This window comes from Grampus griseus (assembly GCF_964374135.1).
Source record: "Grampus griseus genome assembly, chromosome: 11".
NCBI lineage: Eukaryota > Metazoa > Chordata > Mammalia > Artiodactyla > Delphinidae > Grampus > Grampus griseus.
In genome coordinates, this window is record NC_139005.1 from 32,569,187 (window position 1) to 32,594,258 (window position 25,072).

Genomic DNA, 25,072 nt, shown 5'->3' on the forward strand with positions numbered 1-25,072 from the left:
AAGTGATTCAGTTGAACATATGCATATATCTATTCTTTTTCAAATTCTTTCCCCATTTAAGTTATTACAGAATATTGAGCAGAATTCCCTGTGCTGTACAGTAGGTCCTTGTTGGTCACCTATTTTAAATATAGTAATGTGTATATGTCAATCCCAAACTCCCAATTTATCCCTCCCTCCCCCCACCTTTCCCCTTTGGTAACCATAAGTTCATTCTCTAAGTCTGTGAGTCTGTTTCTGTTTTGTAAATAAGTTCATTTCTATCAAAATAAGTTCATTTGTATCATTTTTTTAAGATTCTACATATAAGCGATATCATATGATATTTGTTTTTCTCTGTCTGACTTACCTCACTTAGTATGATAATCTCCAGGTCCATCCAGGTTGCTGCAAATGGCATTATTTAATTCTTTTTAATGGCTGAGTAATATTTCACCATATATATATATATATATATATATATATATATATATATATATATCACATCTTCTTTATCCATTCATCTGTTGATGGACACTTAGGTTGCTTCTATGTCCTGGCTATTGTAAATAGTGCTGCAATGAACATTGGGGTGCATGTATCCTTTTGAACCATGGTTTTCTCTGGATATATGTCCAGGAGTGGGATTGCAGGATCACATGGTAGGTCTATTTTTAGTTTTTTTAGGACCCTCCATACTGTTCTCCATAGTGCCTGTACCAGTCTACATTCCTACCAACAGTGTAGGAGGGTTCCCTTTTCTCCACAACCTCTCCAGCATTTATTTTTTGTAGACTTTTTGATGATGGCCATTCTTACCTGTGTGAGGTGATATCTCATTGTAGTTTTGCTAGATTACATGCTGAATACATATGAGGAGAATATTCAACATTTGGTGACTAGTAAGTGCTAAATGAATGTGAGCTATTAAAATTATTATTTTCCCTATTTTCATCTCACCTAATATAACCCTGACCAAGCCAAGGAGTCCAAAGACCAGATAGATTTCAGTTCCCCAAATTTGCTACAAACTGTGACTTTGCACTACTCACTTAGCCCTTATGATTCTGTTTCCTAACTCTTAAGGTGATGTTTCGGGTCCAAATATTCTTTGAGAACACATTAGTACTTTACTCGCATGCGGTAGGTCAGGTGTGCCTACACACCAGTCCACCCACTGACTTTTTGTGTTCATTCAAACCGCAACCTCCCTCTGGCCTCTATGACTGGTCTCTTCCATGCTCCCCAGTCTGACTCCCTAATCATCCATATCAAGCTTCAAAAATTGCCCCCCTCTCCAACCCCAACCTCTTCCTAGAAAAATATACTTGCTCTGGACCCAGTTTTCTTAAAATCGTAACGTTGACACAAGTTGGCCTGATTAACTCATCTACAGTAAAGTGCAGTGAATGTTAATCTGTTACTATTCCCAGATAAAACGTGTGTTGTTTTTATTTTTTAATTGGAGTTGGGGGCGGGGAGGATAAGGAGAAAGAAGAATGTCAGGCACCATGGCAGAAGAGGCTACAGGAGGAGCCGGAAGAAGCCTATCTCTGGTCAGGCAGCACTTGCATTATCCTGTCCTGGGCACAAGCCAAATCAGACAGCCTGAACCCCTTACTTATCGTGAGATGACTAGATCCTTGAGATGGACTATTCCTGTGTGTTCATTCCAGTACGGAAATGACATGCCAGGAAATTCCCAGAATGCCAGGACTCACTGGAAGTGTTACTATTTTTACTGCCACCTGTTTCCTACATTACTATTTGTGTTTATTTTGAAATATAATTAGAGGCAAGGCAGCTTAACCATCTCTATGTCTGCCTTGGCTACAACTTAACCTCAAAAACAAAATTTAACCAGAATATACCTAAAATATTTTTCAAATGTAACACTTAATGAGATAAACTAAGACGAAATACCATTTAGAAGAAAGAAGAGAAAACTAAAAGACAACGGGAACTTTTCAATATTAATATGTGAAAAATCACAGCCAATAGTTTCCAGTTTTATGTAAGGCAAAACAATGGAATAACATGGACCTATGTTATAACATAGTGTTATTTTTAAAACATTTTGATACTTTATTGCCAAAAGTTTTCCTATACAGCCTAGATGACCATTTGGTATAGATGCTATAAAAGAGATTCAGATACTGAGGGGAGGTTAGACAGTATGACTTCCAAGGCCTCTTCTAACACTGAAAAATAAATTTGATAAGACTCCTATTCTGTTAAATCCACTGTTTGAAATACTTATTGAATTGAGTTGGGGATAGAAAAGCCAGAAAAAACAGGATAAACATCTTAGAGTTGGAATCAACCCAACTGAGGTTCAAATCCTATTGCTTATGAATCTTTTTATGCAACATAAGCAGAAATATGTAACATTTAGGTGCAGTAATCTAAAAGAGTAATTGTAAAAATTGAATTAAACAAGATTGTGTCTAATGCATCATGCTGGACACAGAGTAAGAGATGAATGAATGAGGCCTCATTATTTGTGTGTACAGTCCACCGGGAGATGGCAAGAGAAATGGCAATAAGAGGAAAAGGCAACAGCTGGGAGAATATGCATGATGACAGAGAATGAAGGCGGTAGACTGACTAAGATGGGAAAGTGGAGAATGAAAATAGGGTAAAGAAACCAAAGTAAGAAAAGTGGAGAAAGCTTTCCCGGATAGACAACCAATAGTCAAAGCCACATCCATACAGTGGACTAGTATGTGTCCAGTTACTGTGAGTTCAGCCATCACTCCTCTCCCCACTCACTCTTCTCCAGCCTCCTTTCCTCTCTGCTGCCCACAGATGCACAGAACGCTTCCTCCTCTGGGCCTTTGGAATGGCTGTTTTTCTCCTCAAGTTCCTCCAGATAGACATATGAGCATTCCTTTTTCTTTTAATTAGGTCTCTGATCAAACGTCAGCACCTCAATGAGACCTACATGGACCACAAAAAGAAAAATTACAACTCCCCTCTCCCACTCTCAATTCTCCTCATGCTGCTCTATTTTCTGCTTAGCAAGTAACAGATAATTGTTTTTTCATAGCACTTAACAAATAGATGAAGTATTTATTATATTTATTGTATGCTTGTTTCATTAAAATGTCAACTCCATGAGGTCAGGGATTTTGTCTGACTTGTTCATTTATATTACCTCAGTGCCTAAAACTGTCTAGCACGTGGCAGGTGGTCAGTAATTTTTTTTGTGTGAATTCATGAATGAAAATTGAAGGGAAAAAAAAAGGAAGAGGAAACTAATCACAGACTCAGGAAAATTATTTTCTAATTTTTCATTTTAATTAGTATTCCCAGTGCTGTGACAGGAGCATAACATTACACACTAGAAAGGTCTCAACATCTAATTATATTTTAAATTATAATTGTTAGCTTTGAGTTTTAATAACATCATTTGCCTTCTATTCTACTGTAACTGACTCTAAATAGGCCTAGAACTTGAAAGACTATAAGCAGGGAACGTCAACTATACGTATTAAATTGTTTAATATTGTAAACTCTAAAAATATGCTGGTCTCCAAAAATTAGCTAATTATGCAAAATATCTGTTTACATGTTTGGTTATATACCAACAATATTCTTTAATTTATAAGGCTTGTCTCTTGATATCTAGTAGAAATATTTGAAGCTCTGATATCTAACAATTAAAATTATAGTGAAAGCAACTAGTGTAGACAGAGCACAGGTTTTGTCACACTTGATCACCCTTTTCTATATCATGCTCAACCACCCTAATGAGGTAAGATGGAAAATGTCTCCTAGCTGAGAGGTGAGAGTTTTCTCAAATTGGAGTTCTAAAGTTGAAAAAGTTGTTCCTTGTTGGGTAAACATAATAATTGACTTTTGTAGCCTTTTAGAAAATACATATGTATGCAGTCTTTTTAAATCTAAAAAGAAATGCCTTATATATGAATGAATGAATAAGAAATGAGTCAGCTATGTTTCTTTCCATTAGCATCCAAAAAAACAGTACATAGTTATGTCAAGGGCTCCAAATAGTTAACTACTATTTCCATAGTAAATGTTACCAGGTATTATTGTTAATCTGGTAATGCTTCACAGGCTTTTAGTCCTGCAAAAGTACATTCTGTTATCCCTTCCACGTTTCTTTATCCAGCATCCTAAATCCTGTCCCAGGTCAGCAATGCCATGAAGTGTTCAGATAATCAATGTGGAGCAGAGCATTTCTAAAAAGAGTACATGGAATCTCAAACAATTTTTCAATTCATATTAACAATGCTTAAGCTATTATTTATTAGGGTGCATATTACAAGCATATGTGGGCCTCACTACTTGGGGAGGATGTGGAAAACTTAAGTTTACAGGAAATTATACATTGAATAAAGTATAGAAAATAAAATCTGTAATGAAAAATTATTGAAACACAATATTTGTTGGAATAAATATTGCAGGTCACCTGGAATGCAGGGATCCTTGTCATCTTAATCCTTGTCATATGGCCATCATCAACAAAGAGTGGTCTTACCACTTTAATGATAACTCAAAGAATCCAACATATAGTAGCTGATGGACAAGTGACAACTTCCGGGTCTCTATACCAGGACAACACCTTGATGAAAGAACCCTGACAATCACATTTAACTTTTCTTGACTGGCAGAAAAAAAAGAAACATAATGAGACCCCCCCTTTTTTGGGGGCTCCATGGCATGGCATGTGAAACATCCCTGACCAGAGATCATCAAACCCATGCCCCCTGCAGTGGAAGAACAGAGTCTAAACCACTGGAACACCAGGGAAGTCCCAGAGACCTTTTTATAAGTACTGTTGCTTGCTATTTTACTCAAGTATTTTCCAGGTCAATTTTTCCCCTTAAAATATGACTATATATAATTATAAAATTTTTAAAATCCATGAACTAGAGGATAATTTCTGCCCTTCAACTTCTATGTTAAGCAGTGTTTCAACATTCTTATAATAAACCCAGGTGTCTATTAGAGCCAGCATTCTTCAACCTTAATGGAATAAAGTGTCATTAAAACGAAGCTTACAACTGGGCATGATCTCACCCTCTAGGAGACATTTTTGGTTGTCACAATTGATGGTGTGTGTGGGGTGGTGGTGGGAGGGGTGAGGCTACTAGCATCTAGTAGGTAGAAGATGGGGATTCTGCTCATTATCTTTAAGGCACAAGAAAGCTTCCACAAGGAAGAATTCCCCAGTCTGAAATGCCAGCAGCACCACTGTTGAGAAAGCCCAGTCTAAAGGCGATTGTGCTATTCAGCAATCCAGTCACCTGGGAAATCATTTCCACCAGCTGCTCCTCTCATGCTTCCTGTATTAAAGTAATTGCAGGGGTAATGGAGCAGTAGATGTGAATGGAACTTACCTCCATGTTTGGAATCTTATCAGTTTACTCACTGTTTAAGCAACAAGAGGAAGTCAACTCGCCATTCTTTAAACTAAATTTGTTATTTTACTTTATTTTGAAAGACTTAGACTTCATAAACTTTGGATATCTTACAGAGATTTTTCTTCTAAACAGAACTCTTAACTTTCTGAAGCTGTCATTTGATAAGTTTAGGAAATTAGTAAAAATGTCATGGTGACATCAGTTGACCGTGATCCTCGGCTTTCTAAAAGTTATCAAATTGTACATTTCACAAGGGCCCAGTTCAGCCAATAGTTCCGTGCTCTGGTTTCTAGTTAACTCAGAAATACTTATCAGAACTAGGAAATCAATAATAAAATCTCTCTTCTTGTTTTCATTGCCTTATTTGATAAGCAGTTTTGCTAGGAATGTAATATTTGGATTTAAATTAACAACCATTTCCTATATGCTGTACAGGGATTAATTAACTAATCCAGGCAACAGGTTGAGAATGAAGGAGAGATGCCTCGTGGTGGCATAACAAGAATGCTGAGAGCCAGCCCAGGCTTTAATCCCAGCTTTACCACTTGTTGTATGACCTTGGCAAAAATCAATTAAACCAATATTTACCTCCGATTTAAGATGCGGATCATCTTTAAATCTCCTGTGAGTAGGGAGATGAATATTGGTGAGGCAATTAACTTATAAATTGCTAAATAGATTGCAAATATCAGGCACTAACTTATCTGTACTGACTTCACATGTATTTGAAACTTACGATGAACTGAGGTTTTGAGGGCATAAGTGACTTTCCAAGTGTACATTGGTAACAAATAGTCTAGAATAAGGATTCAGGTCTTCTGACCACTAATCCAATGCTCTCTCTCTGTATAACATTTTACTCCTTTAAATTTTTACCATCCAAAAATCTCTGGAGCATGCTTTCTCAACATATCTAAATGTGCCATAATTATCACTCTCTGATAAACATTGGATAGAGAACCCTTTTGAATGCCATGCAGATAAGAAAATAATATAAATAATTTCCATATTTTGTTGAATTCCTACTCTATCTCACATACTGGTTGTTTCATTTATTTTCTCATTACTTTGTCATAACTTTTAGAGATCAGCATTATTCTCCCCAGTTATATAGATGGGTAAACCAAAGTTTGCAAAAGTCATATGATCAACCTGAAGTGACACACCTGCCAAGGGGCAAAGCTTGGAATCAAACTTAGGGCTGAACAGTCATACATTTTCCCTTTACTTTACTTTGCCTTTGTGCATTATAATGGCACATTGATGAATATCTTGTCATGTACTGTTTAAGCAACCTAAACCCTCAAAATAGTACTTTCTCTGGGTTACGGTTAGGGTTAGGGTTAGGGTTAGGGTTAGGGAAATAGTACTTTCCCTTCTTTACAAGGATGTCATGTGCAGCATTGGACGTAAAGAAAAGCTAAGTATGTAAGTATGGCTCAGGCCTCTCCCTCTCTCTTTCTCATTCTCTCTTGCTTTCACTCTTTCCTCCCTTTCTCTTCCCTTTCTCTCTTCTTAGGACAAGAAGGTTTAAAGAAAAGTAAATAACTTATGACAAATACACATAAAATGAAGACTACTTTTAAATATGGCATCTTTATATAGTCTTAAAAAAAAGATGTTAAAGTCCCACAGGAGCATCCTCTCATGAGTTCACCTGAGGACCCTGTCTTTAGGATTGTCTGTCCTCTATGATCCTCTACTTTGAACTTCTGTTTTGCGAATTTCCCCACACATTTCAAGAAATTCCTACCATCTACCTCTTGGTGGAATTGCTTTTCTTCAGTTTCATCTTCTCAACCCTAATAGTACATAACCTCAGGTCTGAGTTATTAGAAAATCTTCTGAGGGTTCCAACAGGACAGAGCAGAGTAGGCTTTTGTACTGTGAGGGGCACAGAGTATTCCAGGGTGAGTGTGGGTGTTGCTGGAATCTTTGAGGTTGCTCTCCAGATGGCGCAGCACATCTGCCACTTTACTTTTCTGAGTGTCCAGTGGGTAACTCGTAACTCATACACACACACACGCTCACTCACACACACATACACACCACATGCCTAAGTTATCCCAGGGCCATATGAATCCTCAGAGAAAGTTGGTTCAATCAGTAAGGGAAAATTGAGGCAAATAAAGTAATAGTGAATAATGCTGCCTTTCACTCTCCAAGTGAACTATTTTCCCCTGTTGCTTCATGGATAATTTTAGTGGGACATTGGGAGAGCCTGTGTCATGAGTCACCAACTAGTCCTAATTCTAAAAGGAAAAGGCTACCTGTGCAGTTCTTTAAAATTGTCTTTAACACTTTTGTTCTCTTTAGAAATTGCATGTTATATTATGAACTGATTAGGCCCTGAAGACATCTTCATGTATTTAATAAGAGCTACTTTTGATCATATGATATTAATGGTGGCCTTCGGGCGACCAGCAATTTTTTACCTCTGCACTTTATTCTCTTGGTCTGGTTCCTAGATGTTTATTAATGCCCACTATAGACTGAATAAAGATATTTTCACTTGATATAATTTTAATTATCTAATTCATATCTGTTTCATTCATACATATTCATATGAAAACCACATAACCCCCAGAAAAATGGAATGTATGCTATGAATTGATTAGTGTATCAAGCAATTGTATCAGTATTTGTGTGTTCTTCATGATGTTAAAAGATGCTTTTTAAGTTAAAGATTTATTTATTCAACCACCCATAACTCCTACATGCTACCATTAAAATCTTAAAAATATGAAACAATAATAGTTAATTTTCACATATTAAAGCATCTTAAAAGATAGGAAAAACCCATCATCTAAGATTAATTTTTTTTTTTTTTTTTTTTTGCCGTACGCGGGCCTCTCACTGTTGTGGCCTCTCCTGTTGCGAAGCACAGGCTCCGGACGCGCAGGTCCAGCGGCCACGGCTCACAGGCCCAGCCACTCCGCGGCATGTGGGATCCTCCCAGACCGGGGCACGAACCCATGTCCCCTGCATCGGCAGGCAGACTCCCAACCACTGCACCACCAGGGAAGCCCTAAGATTAATTTTTATGTTATCTCCTTACTTATGCAAAACTCTTGGAATTTATATCTCGCTTGCAAGAAGAAAAGAAGAAAGAAATCTTAGATCATATGAAAAGCATGTGACTATTAGAGAGTTTCTCTCCCCCAAATTAATGAAAGGGTCATAAGAACAAAAATATACTATGCTTAGCAGGGAATCTTGAAGAGCAGAGAGGAGTGTGTGTGTTTGTGTGTGTGTCTGTGTGTGTGTGTGTGTGGTACTCAGAGTAAAATCTATCATAAGGAAAGGGTGTTTCAACTTGGCTCTGTGATTTGAGCATTTTACCGGGATGCAGGTGGTAGAAATCTCTGAGTCCCGCTCTGCCATTTAAAAGGAAACGAAGGGAAGGAACTGTTTAATGCTGTTTCCCCATCCTAGCAGTCATATTAAAATGGAACTACTTCAAATTCTCTCAAATATGAGATCTTTGTGGTGCAAGAAAAATCAGACTTCATTTAACATTCTACTAGTCACTCCTTTTGGATTATTCTTTACACCTTTGAAATGACCAAATCACTCTGGGATAGCTATTTGTAAGCTGCTACTGCAAGATGACATTTAAAACGAATGAAAGAGATATAGACAGCATCCTCTCTAAATAAACAAAATCAAGCTCAGCTCGAAAGCTGGTGTGGAAATGCTTGTTTCTGTCCCACTCTTCTGTGCATATGGCATTCTGGAAATTATAAACTCTGTTTTTACAGAACTACAATATTTATTACCAGAGGAAAATAGATTATTAATTACAGCCAAAGGCTGCTTTGATTAAATATACAATTAATTAGCTATGCTAAGCTCATCCATCCCAGAGCTCCTAATATTTTCAGCCCGATGATTCTTCTAGTACTTTTAATTAAAATTGTTTAAAAAAGCCACAAGTTAGTTGCATGTGCCCTTAGACTGAAGTTATCTTTTCAGTGTTTCACTGGTTTCCGTATGCCATGTAATTAATCTTTAGTGATTAAATGTACATAAAATCATTGGAGATGAAGTGTAATTTGTGCAGACATGGAACAATGGAGAGCTTTTTACCAGGCCTTGGCAGGATTGTTTTATCTGCTGAAAATTATTTGAAAATCGTACATATGTTAATTGTTTGAAGGAACTAAAATTACAAAAATATGCCCGTCTCCCCCACTCTTCCAAACAGAGAAAAATAAAAATCAACACTGTTAGTACAGAAAAATGTTTGTGGCAGGTTAAATTTAAGAATATAATGACTCTATCTGCAATTACATTCGCTCTGGTCCTCAGTCTTATTCGCTTCCTGAAGGAGAGATAAGGTCGTGTAAAACACAGTTTTCAAAAAATGCCCCCAAATACCGTTGTCTAATTTTACATGCATGCCGTTAGAGAGACCCAAAGCCTTGAGTTGGTTACAGTTTTTCATACAGTCCAGCTGCTGTTTTGGAGAAGTTCTTTCTGTTTGAACCACTTCTTGTGATATGTCCACTGAGGTAAAAACACAAGAGAACCCAGGTGATCTTTTCTCTGGCAACTTTATCATCACACCTCAGTGGGCCACTGAACTGCTGTGAGGGAGTAACAAAACTGTGTCACACCTGTGGGAGGCTGAGCCTTGAACTGGGCCTCTCAAGGTAAAAGTTCAATGGCAGATTGACGGGTCCTTGAGTCACCTTCATGTCTGAGCTTTACTTGATTCACTTATAGAAAACAAATGGGTGGGGGGTTCTTTTGAACAAAGTTTTAAATGACTTCAGTGTTGCATAAGAATAGTGCATATTCATGCTTATGTATACTTTTATAGATTTTCTTAGGACTGTGAAGGTCTTTGAATAGCATCTCGTCTAAACTATTTATTTTACAGAAACATTTTTTCACTGTTCAACTGGAGTTTTCTTGTCCTAGGGACAGATGTTGAGACAATTATCTACACCCGTGACTGCCTACAGTTGATTACTTAATTGTAGTCTTATGAATTATTTACTAAAAGAAAATAGAATAAACCCACCAATCCTCTTGTCCAGTTTTTAGAGCCTCTGTACTTCTATTGATGTGTAAAAAGAATTAATAGGAATTTTAAGAAAAATCTTGGGATTTTTTTTTCACTCAGGAACTATGTGATCTTGTGGAAATTGCTTAAGCTGTTAAAGTTTAGTTTCTTTATCTAGAGGATGAGTTTAATAATAATTCCTTCACCTCTAGGAGCAGAGAGTACTGAGTGGAGTATGTGGTACACAGTAAGCACTCAACAAATTTTTATTATTGTTATTATCTTTATTATCCATTTCAAGGTACACATAGAGACAACGAAGTTAATGAAATTACCGGGGCAAATTCCAGCTATTTTATATAAAATAGTATCCGTTGCTATTTTAAATGCATTTACTTCATCTTCTGCCTCAGGCAGCTATCTATTTTTTTATAAATATAGAACAAAATATTACTTTTCAAAGTTCTTGAATTTGAGGAATTTGGAAGCATGGTGTTAGGGAGGTTATGGGCACAAATTCAGGTGGCTTTACTTGTGGATATAAAAGCTTGTGAATTTCCCTGGGGAAATTCCCTTTTTACCGTAGTTTCATGTCATCAGTTGAGCTCAACAAGTGTCAGAATGAATTCAAATGGCAGAATTGATTGCTGAAAATGATTTAAACCTCCCGCTCCTAATAGGGTGATGGCTGTTTGTTCAGATTTTTGTCCTATCCTTTCAAACTGGTATGAAAAACCTTTCATCTTCCAAGCACTAGGTTAGAGACACTGGTAGTGAAGAGGAAGTTATATATCATGCAAGTTCTACTTTCTTGTGTTAATCCCCATGTTCTAAAACTCCTATATATCCACTTGGGTAAAATATCTTTCTAAGTTTATATCCCACACAAAGCTATAAATGATTCAGGTGGAGGACCGTAGAAAGTATAAAAGTGTTTGTATGTGTGTGAGTTTGTGAGTTTATATGAGTGTGTGTGTGAGAGAGAGAGAGAGAAAGAGAGTGCATGTGGTGTTTATAGTGAGAAAGTTACCCACTTTGCTAGGTGGGTACTAAGCAGAAAGGCAGTTTCAGAACATTGGAAGAGTAGTTTTTGATTTCTACAATAATCACTGAAAATATAAGTCCATAGGAGATGAACAACATCTACTTAGAATGCCTTTATACATTTAATACTTAAAAAATCAACTTCTACAGCTTGTATTTCTTTACAGGGTAGATTTAGTCAATTAGAGTAGAAAATCTGCCACTCTGATAGGTCCCATTGGAATATGCATGAATGAGAGTATCAGAGTACCATTTTACAGCCCTATCCATCCTCCTTCATTTGGACCATCCACACTGTCCTCATTTTGATTCAGGCACTGATCATTCTCTCCAAGTAACTTCCTAAGTGGTTTTCTTGCTTTCATTTAGTTACTTCTCACCATAGACTTCAGAGTTACCATCCCCAAACCCAAATGAGACCATGCTACCTTTCAGATGAAAGGTGTTGTCTAAAACAAATACCTCGCCATGGCCCATTGAAGACACTGGGATCTTGTCAAAGCCTCCTTTCCAGCCTCTTTGTCCTGCATTTAGCCAAATGCCTCTGTACTCAGTCACACCAGATCTCTTACCGGTTCCCAGAGCACTTTCTCGTTTACACTTTTGCCCTGGGATTCCCTTCCTTACTCTCATCTTTGCAACTTACGAAACTCTGCATCTTTTAAGACCACCCCAAATGTCAAGTCCTGGAGTCAAATCACAATACTCCCAAGTATAGTTGGCCCTCGGAGCTTCCACAGCACTCTATTAGTACCTTTATGGCAGCTCTTTACAAGTTTGCTTACAATTACAGATGTATATGTTGTTTTGTCCTAGCAGATTGTGAGAGCAGGTGCCTTTCCTTATACCTTCTGCTCTTCAGCTTCCACAGCTTTCAGTTGGGGATAAAGTTCTTACCTCACACAATTGTTCTTGGGTGTGAACAAGATAGTAAAGGCCAAGGACTTTGCTCAGCTCCTGGCATTTTGTGAGGAATGCTCAGTGCTAACCGGTAGTATTGTTATTATCGCTGCCAGGCCTTTAAGCACAGGCATTATCTTCTATCCCCAGAGAATCACCTGGTCTCTGTCACTCAAGAGTTACTCAGGAAGGAAGGGAGGGAAGGAAGGAAGCATGAATCCACATCATAGCATGTCAGCTGCCTTAGCTGTATTATTTTTGTGATCCCATCCACCACTCTCTGAGTGGGTATTATCATCTCCTGTTCCAGATGAATTAACTGAGGCTCAGAGAGTTTACATAACCTACTCAAAGCCACACAACTGATATTGAGAACTATGTTCAGACCCCAGTCCTGAATGATTCCCACGTCCTTGTTCTTTTGTACTATAACACTGAATGGTGGGTGGGTATCTTGAGCAGAGCAGTTGATGCCTTTCCTTGTCACTCAAATCCATTTTTACGGTAGATTTAAGTAAAAGGAATAATATGGATAACTGGGCTACAAAGTAGAACTGGGCAGTGAGAGGCATGTAGTTTGCACATAAACACAAGTAACTTTAATGACAAATCCAGTCACATTTCTTTTAACATGAATCTTGATAGAGAAATATATGAAAATTTATTTAACACATTTTTTGAGTGTCAAGTACGTGCCAAGCATGTTTGGGGCCCTTAAACTACATTACTAGACAAAACGGTCAGCTTCTTGTCATTTAATATTTGTTTCACAGAAGCATTTAAATAGCTAAGCATTAGACCACTCTTACAGGTAGGGGACAGCAAACCTCCAGTGAAGATGTCCTCAGCATCTTTGATGTTGTCATGACTGATGCCCTGTTACAAATAATTCACTATTTCATCCCTCATTAGTAACTATGTAGAGCACTAATATTCCTTTCATTTCACTAATAGTTATTTTTCGAACTTCTTTGGCACTGTGCTAGTGTGGCTGAGACCCAAAGTTATGTTCTTGATATCCATATATGCTCTCATCACAAAAATGGGACCAAGAGATCTTGTCCAAGCACTAAGAGCACATTTTCTCGTGTTCAGGGAACATGAAAGATGAAGAGCTCTGTTCGAATCCTCAGTTGCTGATGCTATTTATAGTAATTTTTAAAGAAAATCTGGGTCATTTAATTACAATGAAGTTTCTACCCAATGAAACAATTTGAGTTCATTTTAACAGCTTTTGCCCCATATATGCCTTATGTCTTTACACCCTTAGGCCTGCTGCAGGAAATTTTATGTCTCCAACAGAATTTCTCATTAAGTTTGACATACTTGGATCTGATGTGTCAAAGCTCAATTGATAGGTTTATTAATAATCAACTACATCAGCTTAGTATTATCTTAGGAAGTAAAAGGTCAGTAAGTAGTTGTTATCCTACCATTTCATCAGTGGACTCTTCTCCAGAGACTTCAAGTCATTATTCACTGCTTATAGAGTCACTTGAGATATAGTCTTTTTATAGTAATGAAAGAACTCCTACAATTAGCCAGAAGGCAGTCATCTATCTTTTTAAATAGCTCAGCTTGGAGGAGAACAGGATTTCGGGTGATACTCAGTAGATGAATTGTTATGACAATGATAAAGTTGGTGATAGCAATCTGTGTTTTTCGCTGTAGGGGTGTGTGTGTGTCTGTGTGTGTGTGCCCAAGAAAAAAGACATTCAGTTCAGAGCAAGAATTTATTCCTCTTAAAGATATGCAAATACAGAAACAAACTGTAGGAAGCTAGGTATCCATCAGTTTCTTATTTGCTAACTCTAAATGATTATAGCATAAATCCATTTGTAGCTAATAACAATATTTTGAGACATTTTATTTTCACGTAACTTCAGTCTCATCAAAAAGTTATGAGTAGTACAAAGAATTCTCAAATACCATTCACCTAGAATTTTAACATTTTAAAATTTAACATTAACTTCTTATGTGTACTTTTTCTCTCTCCCTCCTCTCCTCCCCACCCCATCTCTTGCTCCCTCTCTCTGTCTCATCAAGTCATAAAGGTTAATATCCCCAATAATGTGGAATCTAAAAAAAGGGTACTAATGAACTTATCTACAAAACAGAAATAGAGTTACAGATGTAGAAAAAAAACATGTTTACCAGGGGGTAAGTTTGGGGAGGAATAAACTGGAAGATTAGGATAGACATATATACACTACTATATAAATAATAGATAACTAATAAGGACCTACTGTATAGCACAGGGAACTCCATACTTTGTAATGGCCTATATGAGAAAAGAATCTAAGAGTGGATACATGTATATGTATAACTGATTCACTTTGCTGTACACCTGAAACTAATACAACATTGTAAATCAACTGTACTCCAATAACAATGTTTTAAAAAAGGGAAAATCCATTGCTTCCCGATAGAATAGACGGAGAAAGACACTTCTGGGCCTTGCTGACAAAAGTATACAACATGCCTCTAATCAAGAAGCAACACTAGACAAAGCCAAACTGAGGGACTGTCTACAAAATAACTGTATACATATAATATACAAATACTTTACATCTGCTATATGATCTCAATAAAAGTTACATTTTTAGTTCTCCCTTAAAAATGTGTGACTTTTGCTGAATCTGAGAAACCAGAAATTGTATTTTTCAATGCAACTCATTTTGATAGTAAAGTTAATTTGCAAAGGTGGTAAATTTTGCTTTTACCATATTTTTGTTGTTGTTATTGTTTAAATCAGAGGAGTTTCATGTCTAGTTAGTCAGAAGGAGACAGAAGACACACTCAAAGGGTTTCATTGAAGAAGGCTGTATGAAGGAACACTTACAGAGATATGAGCAGAGCTAAGAGAAAAAACACAGAGAGTAGCAATAGAAAGAGAACCCCTTACTACCTGCAGACATGAAGGTGGAATGTAAGCCAGGGTGCGAACCAAACCTGGCAAGAGCTGCCATCCTGAAAGACAGGTGGGGAGGGGCTGGATAAAGACAGAACATTACCTCTCCTACTATTGGTCAAACCAAACAAAAGACGTAAAGTAAGGGAGTCTGGTGACACGGAGTATGGTTATCAGCATCCCAGGGTATACAGAGCTGGGTAGAAAAAGAGTAGACTGTGGATCTCAGGGACAAACCAAGAAACACCATCTCATATGCCAAAGAGGAGAAGCTTCCATTTCTTTCATTAAGGGGAGGGAAAATAAATTCATTTATAATGAGGTAAATAAAACTATGTTGTATATATTTTAATTTATTTCCCCCAGTAAGAATCAAAACTATCATAACCTGTTCCTTAAAAACAGGAATAATTTTTATAGAAAGACACTCTTCAGATTTGATTTGTTAAATTCCAAACAGGAAAGCTTGGAAGAGAAGTGTGGCAATGAGAATAAAGACAGAAACAAAATACAGAAGAAGGGATACAAAATTAAGACAGAGAAAAGATTATAGGGGGAAAAGCAATTATGAAAGATGCATCCCCAAGATTTCCTATAACCAAAATTATAAATTGGTTCAAGAACGGCTCTGACAAATTCACAAATAATGGTCTATAACATCTTAATAAGAAAAATTGAAGATGAGTCTTGCTTGCATTTGGGAACACCTCGCCATCAAAATGTACTATGAAAGGGACCAGGAAACACCATACTGTCCTACCATAGTGACCTCACAGTGTCACAATCAATTAACTAAACCTAATATTAGGCTTTTTAAATATCTCATTGAAGTCTGCAATTCATTAATGTTACATATGGAAGCATTTTGAATAAATTCAATTCTTTAGGTTGTAAATGTGTATTATGTCACACAGGGTCCATAAGGGCAAATCCTACAATGTCACGAGTTATAGGTTAGGTTACAGTCTCTATTGGGGGAACATGCAAATCAGGAGTCAGCAGCACAGAGGGGACCTGAAACTGTTGGACATGCATTGGGTCTGTATTCCAGTGGAGGGACCCCACCCCACTGTTGTTCTCTTATAGGCACACTTTCAGTAAGGAAACACAGAAGGTTCAGGCTGTCTGAGTTAGAAGTCAGTTATTTCCAGTTTTCTGGGAAAGCCAGCGACGCAGCACTGAGGGCCTTTGGAGCTCAAGGGAAGCTGCAACACCCCACACACCAGGAAAATGAAGCTACCAACCCTGCAGTCCAGACAAGCCAGAAGGAGCCCCAGGATCACTTCTGAATAAGTCTGCTCATTAGATCCTGTGTGAGAATTACCATATTCTCTTCCCAAAATCTAGTAACAGCACTGTCAAAAGAACACTGAACTACACAGACTTTTTGGTTTAATAAAATCTAACATTTCTTATGTTCTCAACTTCTAAAATTATGTGATCATCACAAACCTACCAGTGATTGTTTTGTTCATTGATAATGTTTTTAAAATGGTCAAAATTAATTTTAGTCAATCTCTCACCAGGTTGTCTTCACAACATTTTGCACAATTCCTATTCTGTGAGTTCTTTTTACTATAAATATTTTTTATGCTGTGCTGTCCTCAACTTACATAACAGATGTCCACCTAGAATCAAGCATACCAAGTTTAGAAAAAAGCAATATGCTTTAATTCCTTAAAATTGTTTTATAGTTTGTATATGACAAGTGTTTTCATGAATATAGAGTTCAGAGTATTTTAAATTCCTTTCATACCAAACATTTTAGTAGCAATTTAAATATTGCTTCTTCCTTATATAAACTGTTATTAGGCCATGTTTTTACAACACCTTTGTAATTATCAAGTAGAGAATTTGATCAGCATTCACATAGGGACTCTAATCAAAATTAATTTCACAGTTATTCATGAGGATGAGAGTTCTTGTAAACTGTCATGTCCAATCAAAATTACAATACTCAGGTCCGAAGCTCTAATGTAAAACATGGGACTGTAGTTGATAACACTGTATTATAGAATGGAAATTTGCTAAACGAGTAGAACGTAAATGTTCTCACTTAAATAAACTTAAGTAATTAATTGAAGTGATAGATGTGTTAATAACTAGTTGTTGGAATCCTTTCACAATATATACATATATCAAATCATCACCATGTACATGTTAAATATCGTAGAATTTTGTTATCTATACCTCCATAAAGCTGAAAATAAATGAATGAATGAAACAATAACATTTTATAAGCATTAAAAAACAATATTCAAGTGTGTTATGCTTCTTATTCTCAACTTGAAATTGTACATAATCCTTGGTATTCTATACTTCTTCTATTGAGTATTCCCATATGTATTCTCCCATGAAAGGCAGAGATGCTTAAACACCCTTATTTTTTACAAGAGGCACAGAGGTTTGGAAACCCTAATCATCCCAAACAGCTGACTCTGGAAATGGAACCTCACCAGGGTGACTTGGTCATTTATGCACTTGTTCGCACTACAAAAGGAAAAGTGAAAAGCCTGTTTTCTTTCTGATACTCAAGAAAATTTTGCATGTGTGTGGATTTGGAGGACTAGTCCAAGTAGAGGAGTTCATATCCAAGCTGAGGCCACCAGTCACACTGGGGAGGTTGTTGACAAGTAGCCCAGATTTTGCAGTTTATCCCAAAGGGTAAATTGATTGTTCATTAAACAGAAGCTTCATCAAATGATGCTATGATTTGGTTTACATATGAAAAGCTATATTCTTTACTTAACATTCACAAGTTGCTTATGGATTAATTAGCCCATCTGCCACAACAAATGTATTCATACTTTTTTTGCATTAATTGCTGAAGTTACTGGTTTTCTCCTATTCACTTTTCTCTATCAATAAAATGGAAAATAATTTTTTAGAAACAAGACACTTTTTTCATAGCAGTAAAAATGTGTATATTTTTCAACTTATCAACTAAGTTGATAAAGTAAGTGCAGGAGTGAGAGGAAGACCTTCTCTGGAAATGGCTTCCCATGATTGGTTCTTCTTTTAGTCACTTATCATCCATTTATTTGTTAGTTTATCTGAATATCTTAGAAGTGCTTCAAGTTTGGCATGATTAAGGTTACTCTTTCCACTTGCTTCCAATCCCAAATCCAGTCTTTAATGAGGATAACCACGTCTCTATTTCTCCTCAACTTCTATCATTGGCATCTTCCTTTCCTCTTTTATGCTGTTACCAATTCTGATAACCTCTTTATCAATAATGTGCCTGATTTCTCATTTACCTCAAATCAGGTAACTTAATCACCATTTCAGAGTCCAGTCACCCCACTCTGGGGCCACAAGCCTCTTATCAAACAGCAATCCCATGAGTCTTTTCAGTTATACTCTAGTTGCTAGGTGGCTTTAGAACCAAATCAGTTTGGGCCACAGTTCTCAAAAAGCCAGATGTTAGAGTAATAGAGGGAATTATCTCATATGCTTCTCTTGTTTATTATGATGCTCTAACCTCTCACTCATTCCATTTAGCAACCACTTTAGAAAAAGGTCTTGTTCTCTACACCCTGCTTAAATCAAATCACCAGGCTTCTTGAAACCCTTCCACATGTACCCTTCAAAGCACACCCCATAATACATTGGTATATCTTTTTTAATTTTCAAATTACCTTTCATTTCCTCCCATGGATTTTGCTCCCAACAGTCTTCATCCAGTTTTTTTCTCCTGAAAATCAACTTCCAGCACTTCTGCTTCCTTCTGTTTACTAGGCACCTAGAACAGTTTGGATCGACACTCTTAACTACCTGTATTAACTGGAACACATTTAATAGACGGCTTCTCCTTCTCCAGTTTCATTTCACATATGTTGTCCATACAAAACCAAGACTGAGGCAGAGAGGAAGGAAGAGGGAAGGAGGAGTAAAGGGAGGGATGGAGAGAATATGATGGAAAATAAATAGAATGATAAGGATATGGCACCATGAAATACCAAATACCTTGTTGGTTTAGGATCTAACCATTTGGAAAAAAACACAAAGTTTTGCTAGTCATTTATTTGTTAGTTTACTACAGAATTTTTCTATAGGTTTAAAACCTCAGGTATTCTTCCAACATTATTCTTCTCCCTATCTGAAACTGATGATAACTGAGCAAAGCAACTGCCAGAAAATCCCAATTAAAGCTAATCTTTTTTCTGTTGTGAAAGGCATAATTTATAAAAGGGTAACCTTTTGGTAGGCTAACAGTATGTTGATGAACTTCAAGTGAAGTGAAAAAAAAAAGTGTTTTGTATCATCAGTGCTTACATTTTCTAAGGGATCATATGGGGCAGCAGAGCCTTTAAAGGTCATAGACTTCTTTACTTCGAGAGATATTAAATAGCTTATGAAAATAGAGGTCAGCTGCATGATAACTGGAAGAAAAGAGCGTTCCCAATGGGGAAGTAAGATACTTCAGATTATATTGACTGTCCTTTTTTAAGACTGTATTTGATTATCTTAAAGGAAAAAAAAAGAAATTTGCATATAAATGCCATGATTGTAAATGAATGAATGTACAGTTCTTAGAATCAATAGCTATTGATCTTGCTGTATGAAAGCTAACATCTGCATATACTAAGCATTGCAATAAGAACTAATAATTTCACAGCCTAAAATACTCTCCAGCAATTTTTATATTTCTGCAGAAATTTTTATACTTTTCTGAACTTTGCAAAAATAATCTTATTTACCTTATTGGAACATAAAATAAATAATCATTATCAGTAAGGAACTCACTTTTTAAAAATTATTCTTGCTTTGAAGATCACTAAAACAAATAAGAAACAAAGGAATATCAAGACTAGATTGTAGACAAGGTACTGAGCCACCTTGGGGAAGAAATAGAATAATGGCATTTGTCTGTTCGTTATTTAATGACACACAATTTATGCATTAGTAGGATTTAATGTTTGACTGGAAGAAACCATGGCCACAAATTATTTTCCCTTTACCCTCAGATATTGCTTGAAGTTCCTTCAAAAAGGGCTCTGTCGGGCTTCCCTGGTGGCGCAGTGGTTGAGAGTCCACCTGCCGATGCAGGGGACGCGGGTTCATGCCCCGGTCCGGGAAGATCCCACATGCCACAGAGCGTCTGGGCCCGTGAGCCATGGCCGCTGAGCCTGCGCATCCGGAGCCTGTGCTCCACAACGGGAGAGGCCACAACAGTGAGAGGCCTGCGTAGTGCAAAAAAAAAAAAAAAGAAAACAGGGCTCTGTCTTCTTTCATTCTGCCATTGTTAAAAGAGTTACTTCAGATGCAAGGTTTATAGGAAAAGGTAACATTATTGACATAATTCCAGTAGATTTTAAATAGTTGATAACAGATTGTGACCAGGAGTTCTTTTCAGAGAAGGAAGGGTATGAAATCTTGTACGAGTAAATATTCACTAAGTTAAAGGGACACCATGAAGCAGGAAACGTGTGGACAAAAGGGCAATTCTTCCTTAACACATAGATACTGACAGAGCAGTATTATCTACCACTGGATCATCTTCCATAACCCTGGAATTTATAAATACTGACCACAATATGAGACACAGAGGATGACGCTATTCATCATGAGAGGCCAGATTTTAGGTTGTGCTTTTCCATCCTGGAACTTCTCTTATCATTTGCTGACTGCAGGTCCTCAGGAGTGGTGGCCTCAGCCCAGAGTGCCTGTCATCCAACAGCAGCTCAAGGAGTGAATGCTGGTCAGTAGGTGTCCCGCGTTCACATCCTCCTGTGCGCCCAAAGTCATCAAGCCATTCCAAGGTTGTGCCAAAGAAAACTCAGTGGGAATGTTTAAGTTTAGTTCGTGGAGAAAAGAATGAGAGAGTGAATGCACAGATTAGTGAGCGTGCACATTGGTAGGTACACACCCAAATCTCAAACTGATGTTTCTTACTAGTTATTCGAGAACTGTACTGGGTCATATGGTGCTGGTGAGGAAACTTAATTGCTCAATTTCTGAAGGCACATTAACTCTTTCAGGGTCGATTGAGCAAATTAGCTCCTCCAGGTCATTAAGCCCATCTCTACATGACATGATGATTTCTACCTGACATTGTATCATTTACCCCCAAATGCCCCACATTTGCTTTGAGCACGCACATGTTCTTTGTCTACTCAGGGAGAGAAAATGTGCTCATTTGAATGTCAGCCAATCGCTCTCTGGCTGCAACTCAGTGATTCCCTTTGATTCTTTTGAAGGCACCCAGGGATCTCTAAGGACTTACTGGAGCATAGCAGTTATCAGAGCCTCGCCAACAGGCGGGTAGTTTAGTTGTCTAGAAATGGTATAATTTCAGGGGTTTTGAGCACAGTACTGTACTCCCACGTATGTCTTCCTATTTGCAAAAGCCAATATTATTGATTCATTGCAGGTGGGAGTTGTGAAGTTCTTTCAGGATTCTGTAGTCCTTTATGAAAACACAACTTCCACTAAGAGGCTGTGCTATCAGGACCCATTTTAGGGGAATAAATTGATGACAATTTGAGAGCAGTCTCTATAGTGTCTCTCAAGAGGGTGATCAGAAAAGAGTGTGGCTGTTTTGGGTGCCACAAATGTGGGGGAACATCAATGGCCCTACATAAGCAGGTGTGGGAGAGTATCATCACTAAAAGAAAAATTTTTATCTCCCAAATGCCAATGGTTGGCCCAACTGAGAAGCAGTGATGGAGGGCAAAGACAAACATCACCTCTTCCTCTGTTATGTCCAGGGCTACACTGGAGAGTCATAAACTGGTATAAATGGAAACAGACAAGGAGGCAAGGGACATGGTATGCTCACTCAGAGGTGTTTTAGAGCAGTGCTACTTTCTTGTGCATATAAATCAGCTGGAATCTTGTTGAAATGCCAGTTCTCATTTAGTAGGTCTGGGATAGGGCCAGGGATTCCGTATTTCTAATCTCTTATGCTGCTGGCCTATGGACCACACTTTGAATAGCAAGGATTTAGGATAATATGCACATGAGCAATAATCTGGTCTTGGATTAAAATGATGAATATGAAAGAAATTTGACAATATCCCCCCAAATTCGATTTCAAGTCAGTAAGACTGATTAAATATTGAAAATACCACCAAGAGATTGATAGATCATTTTTTAAAAAGGATATACTTAACATTTCTACCTAGCTGAAGATTTTGAACATTTGCTGAAGTTTGTGTGCTGTTTAAGTTTTGAAATCTTTACTAATAATTCTGACGATGTGCTTGCTAAAGGTATAAGAAATAACTGTTTTCCTAGTCTCCTTCACTTTCTCCTGCTGATGAAGAGTTCAATAAATGTCAATGTCTGATTAAATATTCCTTTACAAAATTCTTAGCAGAGCTGGTTTAAGTCTCCCCTGCCCACCTTTTTTTAATCTATCATGACAGCCTCTCTGTTCTTTCCTCTGAGATGAACAATGTCCTTTTATCTTGCAGGTCAATGGGAAGGATCTCTCAAAGGCCACCCATGAAGAGGCAGTGGAAGCTTTTCGAAATGCCAAGGAGCCCATTGTGGTCCAGGTGCTAAGGCGAACACCTCTCAGTAAACCAGCCTATGGGACGGCCCCAGAAGTGCGGCTCGTGAACGCCAGCACCCAGACGGACATCACCTTTGAACATATCATGGCCCTGGCCAAACTTAGGCCACCCACCCCTCCAGTGCCCGACATCTGTCCATTTCTGCTCTCAGACAGGTATTTTTCTGTCATTTCTCCCAAAGCCCTATTTGTTGTCATTCGTCATTGAAAGTAGGTGTTGGGAAGAAACAGTCACTGTAGCAAGTTGACAATTATGGAGACAAGCTCTCAGTTCTGTTTGGAAAGTGTCTGTGACTGTGTCTCCATCCAATTAGTTCTCAGCTGTCCTGCTTACTTTTCCTGACCTGCACGGTTGTTTCAGCTCAGGAATCATACTTGCTGAGATGCTGAGTGAAAAAGTCTGGCTCTGATTAGTTCATCTTCATATTTCCAGTCAACACAAGCCTCACACAGCTCATGAGAACTGGTCAGGGAAATAGCTTTTCTCACCGAAGCTGCCAAAAACCTTGTTAAGACAGACCCAGAAGTGGCATGTTGGCACTATATTCTTCTCTGTGTGTCGTCTCTCTCTTTCTCTTTTGCTTTTCTCTTCTTTAAAGGAGAAGCTAGGAAATTTATTAAAGTGCAGTTCTCCAAATGAAGCAATTACCTGATATATTGAGACGTGAACCAAAGATCCTGGCTGTCCAAGAAGAAGTATAGAGCTACAAAATAAGGAATTATTAAAGGAATATTTCTTTTCAATTTTTACCTGAGTTAAAGGCAGTTAGAGATAGTTTATTCAAATAATGCTATTATTCAAAGCTTGCAGCTTTGGAAGTTTGTTTTGCTCCACACACTTTGTTCTGTGAACTTTTAAGCAAATATTCAAACATTATTGAGAGCTTGATTTATAAGAGCAGTAGTCTCTTTAGCCTGCATTTTCATTGCCTACTGCAATCCATGCTCCATTTAGTAAAATGTACACTTGGTCCTGACACCCGCCTGCCCTTTAGTGGCTTCTGTTAAGTCCAACTCTGTGGTTCATACGTGTACATTAGAATCACCTGGGAACATTGAAAAGCAGTATCAATGCAATGCCCAGATCAATCCCACCTCAGGCCAAAACCCAGGCATTAGAATTTTTCAGAAATTTCCCTAGGCAATTTTAATGTGCAGCCATGCTTTGGAAACCACTTTTTGAAACTTCAAGTTCCAGGAGGGCAGGGACTCTGTTTGTCTGACCTACGATTCTAGTCATCTATCCCTTACTTATTAAATAGCCCCTTGTGTCAGGTACTGGAACTAGGTACTGGGCATAAAACTGGGAACAAAAGATAAAGCCACTGCCTCCTGGAGCTTATATTCTACAGTGGAGATGAAAAATACACAAGCAAACAAATATACAATATTCATTAGTAGAGTGTGCCACAGAGTAGCCATCCAATAAATACTTTCTTGAATGAATAATAGTTAACATTTATTTGCTAACTTAACATGTTTTAGGGAATATTCCAAGTGTTTTACAATTATTAATTCATTTACTCCTCATAACAACATTCTGAGAGAGTACATTATATTATTATCATCTCCATGTCACAGATGAGGAAGCAAATGTTAAGTAATCGGCAAGGTCATACAGCAAGGAAGCGATAGGGCCAGGCTCCTGGGCCCAAGAGGTCTGACTCCACTGCCCACTCCCTTAAACAGTACGCTGTGTCCTCTTCCCAAGTCCTGCAGATCATAGCTGAAAGGTAACCTCTTCTAGCAGACTTCTTAGGACTGTAGTAGGTACTCTCATAGTGTCTCTATTTTTCCCTTAATTATCTCACTATATTAAAATTCCCACTTTGCTGCTCTACCCAATTAAAAAGACACCAACCGATTTCCAGCCATTGGCATAGGGCCTGGCATCTGGTAGATACTTGGTAAATGTTTACTGAATTAATAAGGTGTTCTTCACAGCAGGGCTTCCTACTTACTAAGTCAAAGACCAGGGAAACACATCAGATGCCCCAAACAGCAGGCTCTGATGTTTTACCAGCCCAAATGGGCTTCTCAACAGGGAACTCTCCTTATACTATGTAACAACCTAAATGGGAAAAGAATTTGAAAAAGAATAGATACACGTATATTTATAATTGAATCACTTTGCTGTACACCTGAAACTAACACAACATTGTTAATCAACTACACTCCAATATAAAATAAAAAGTTAAAAAAAAAAAGCCAGTCCAGCTTTAAGCTAGGAGGGTTCACCTGTTAGACCGGCAAGCAAGATACTAACTGTACTGCTTTTGCTATTTGCATGAAAATCAGAGAATATTAGAGTATAGTGA

The 25,072-nt window shown here is 37.7% G+C and overlaps 1 protein-coding gene across 2 annotated transcripts in view; it reads left to right on the forward strand.

The window, feature by feature from the left end:
* Positions 1-25,072, forward strand: part of PDZRN4 (PDZ domain containing ring finger 4) — a gene marked incomplete at its 5' end in the record, with an annotated part of 372,669 nt that overhangs the window by 281,047 nt on the left and 66,550 nt on the right. For both annotated transcript variants that reach the window (XM_082666647.1, XM_082666648.1), the window contains one exon: positions 22,654-22,910. In XM_082666647.1, coding sequence (XP_082522773.1) covers positions 22,654-22,910 — 257 coding nt within the window. The remainder of the gene's footprint in view (positions 1-22,653; positions 22,911-25,072) is intronic.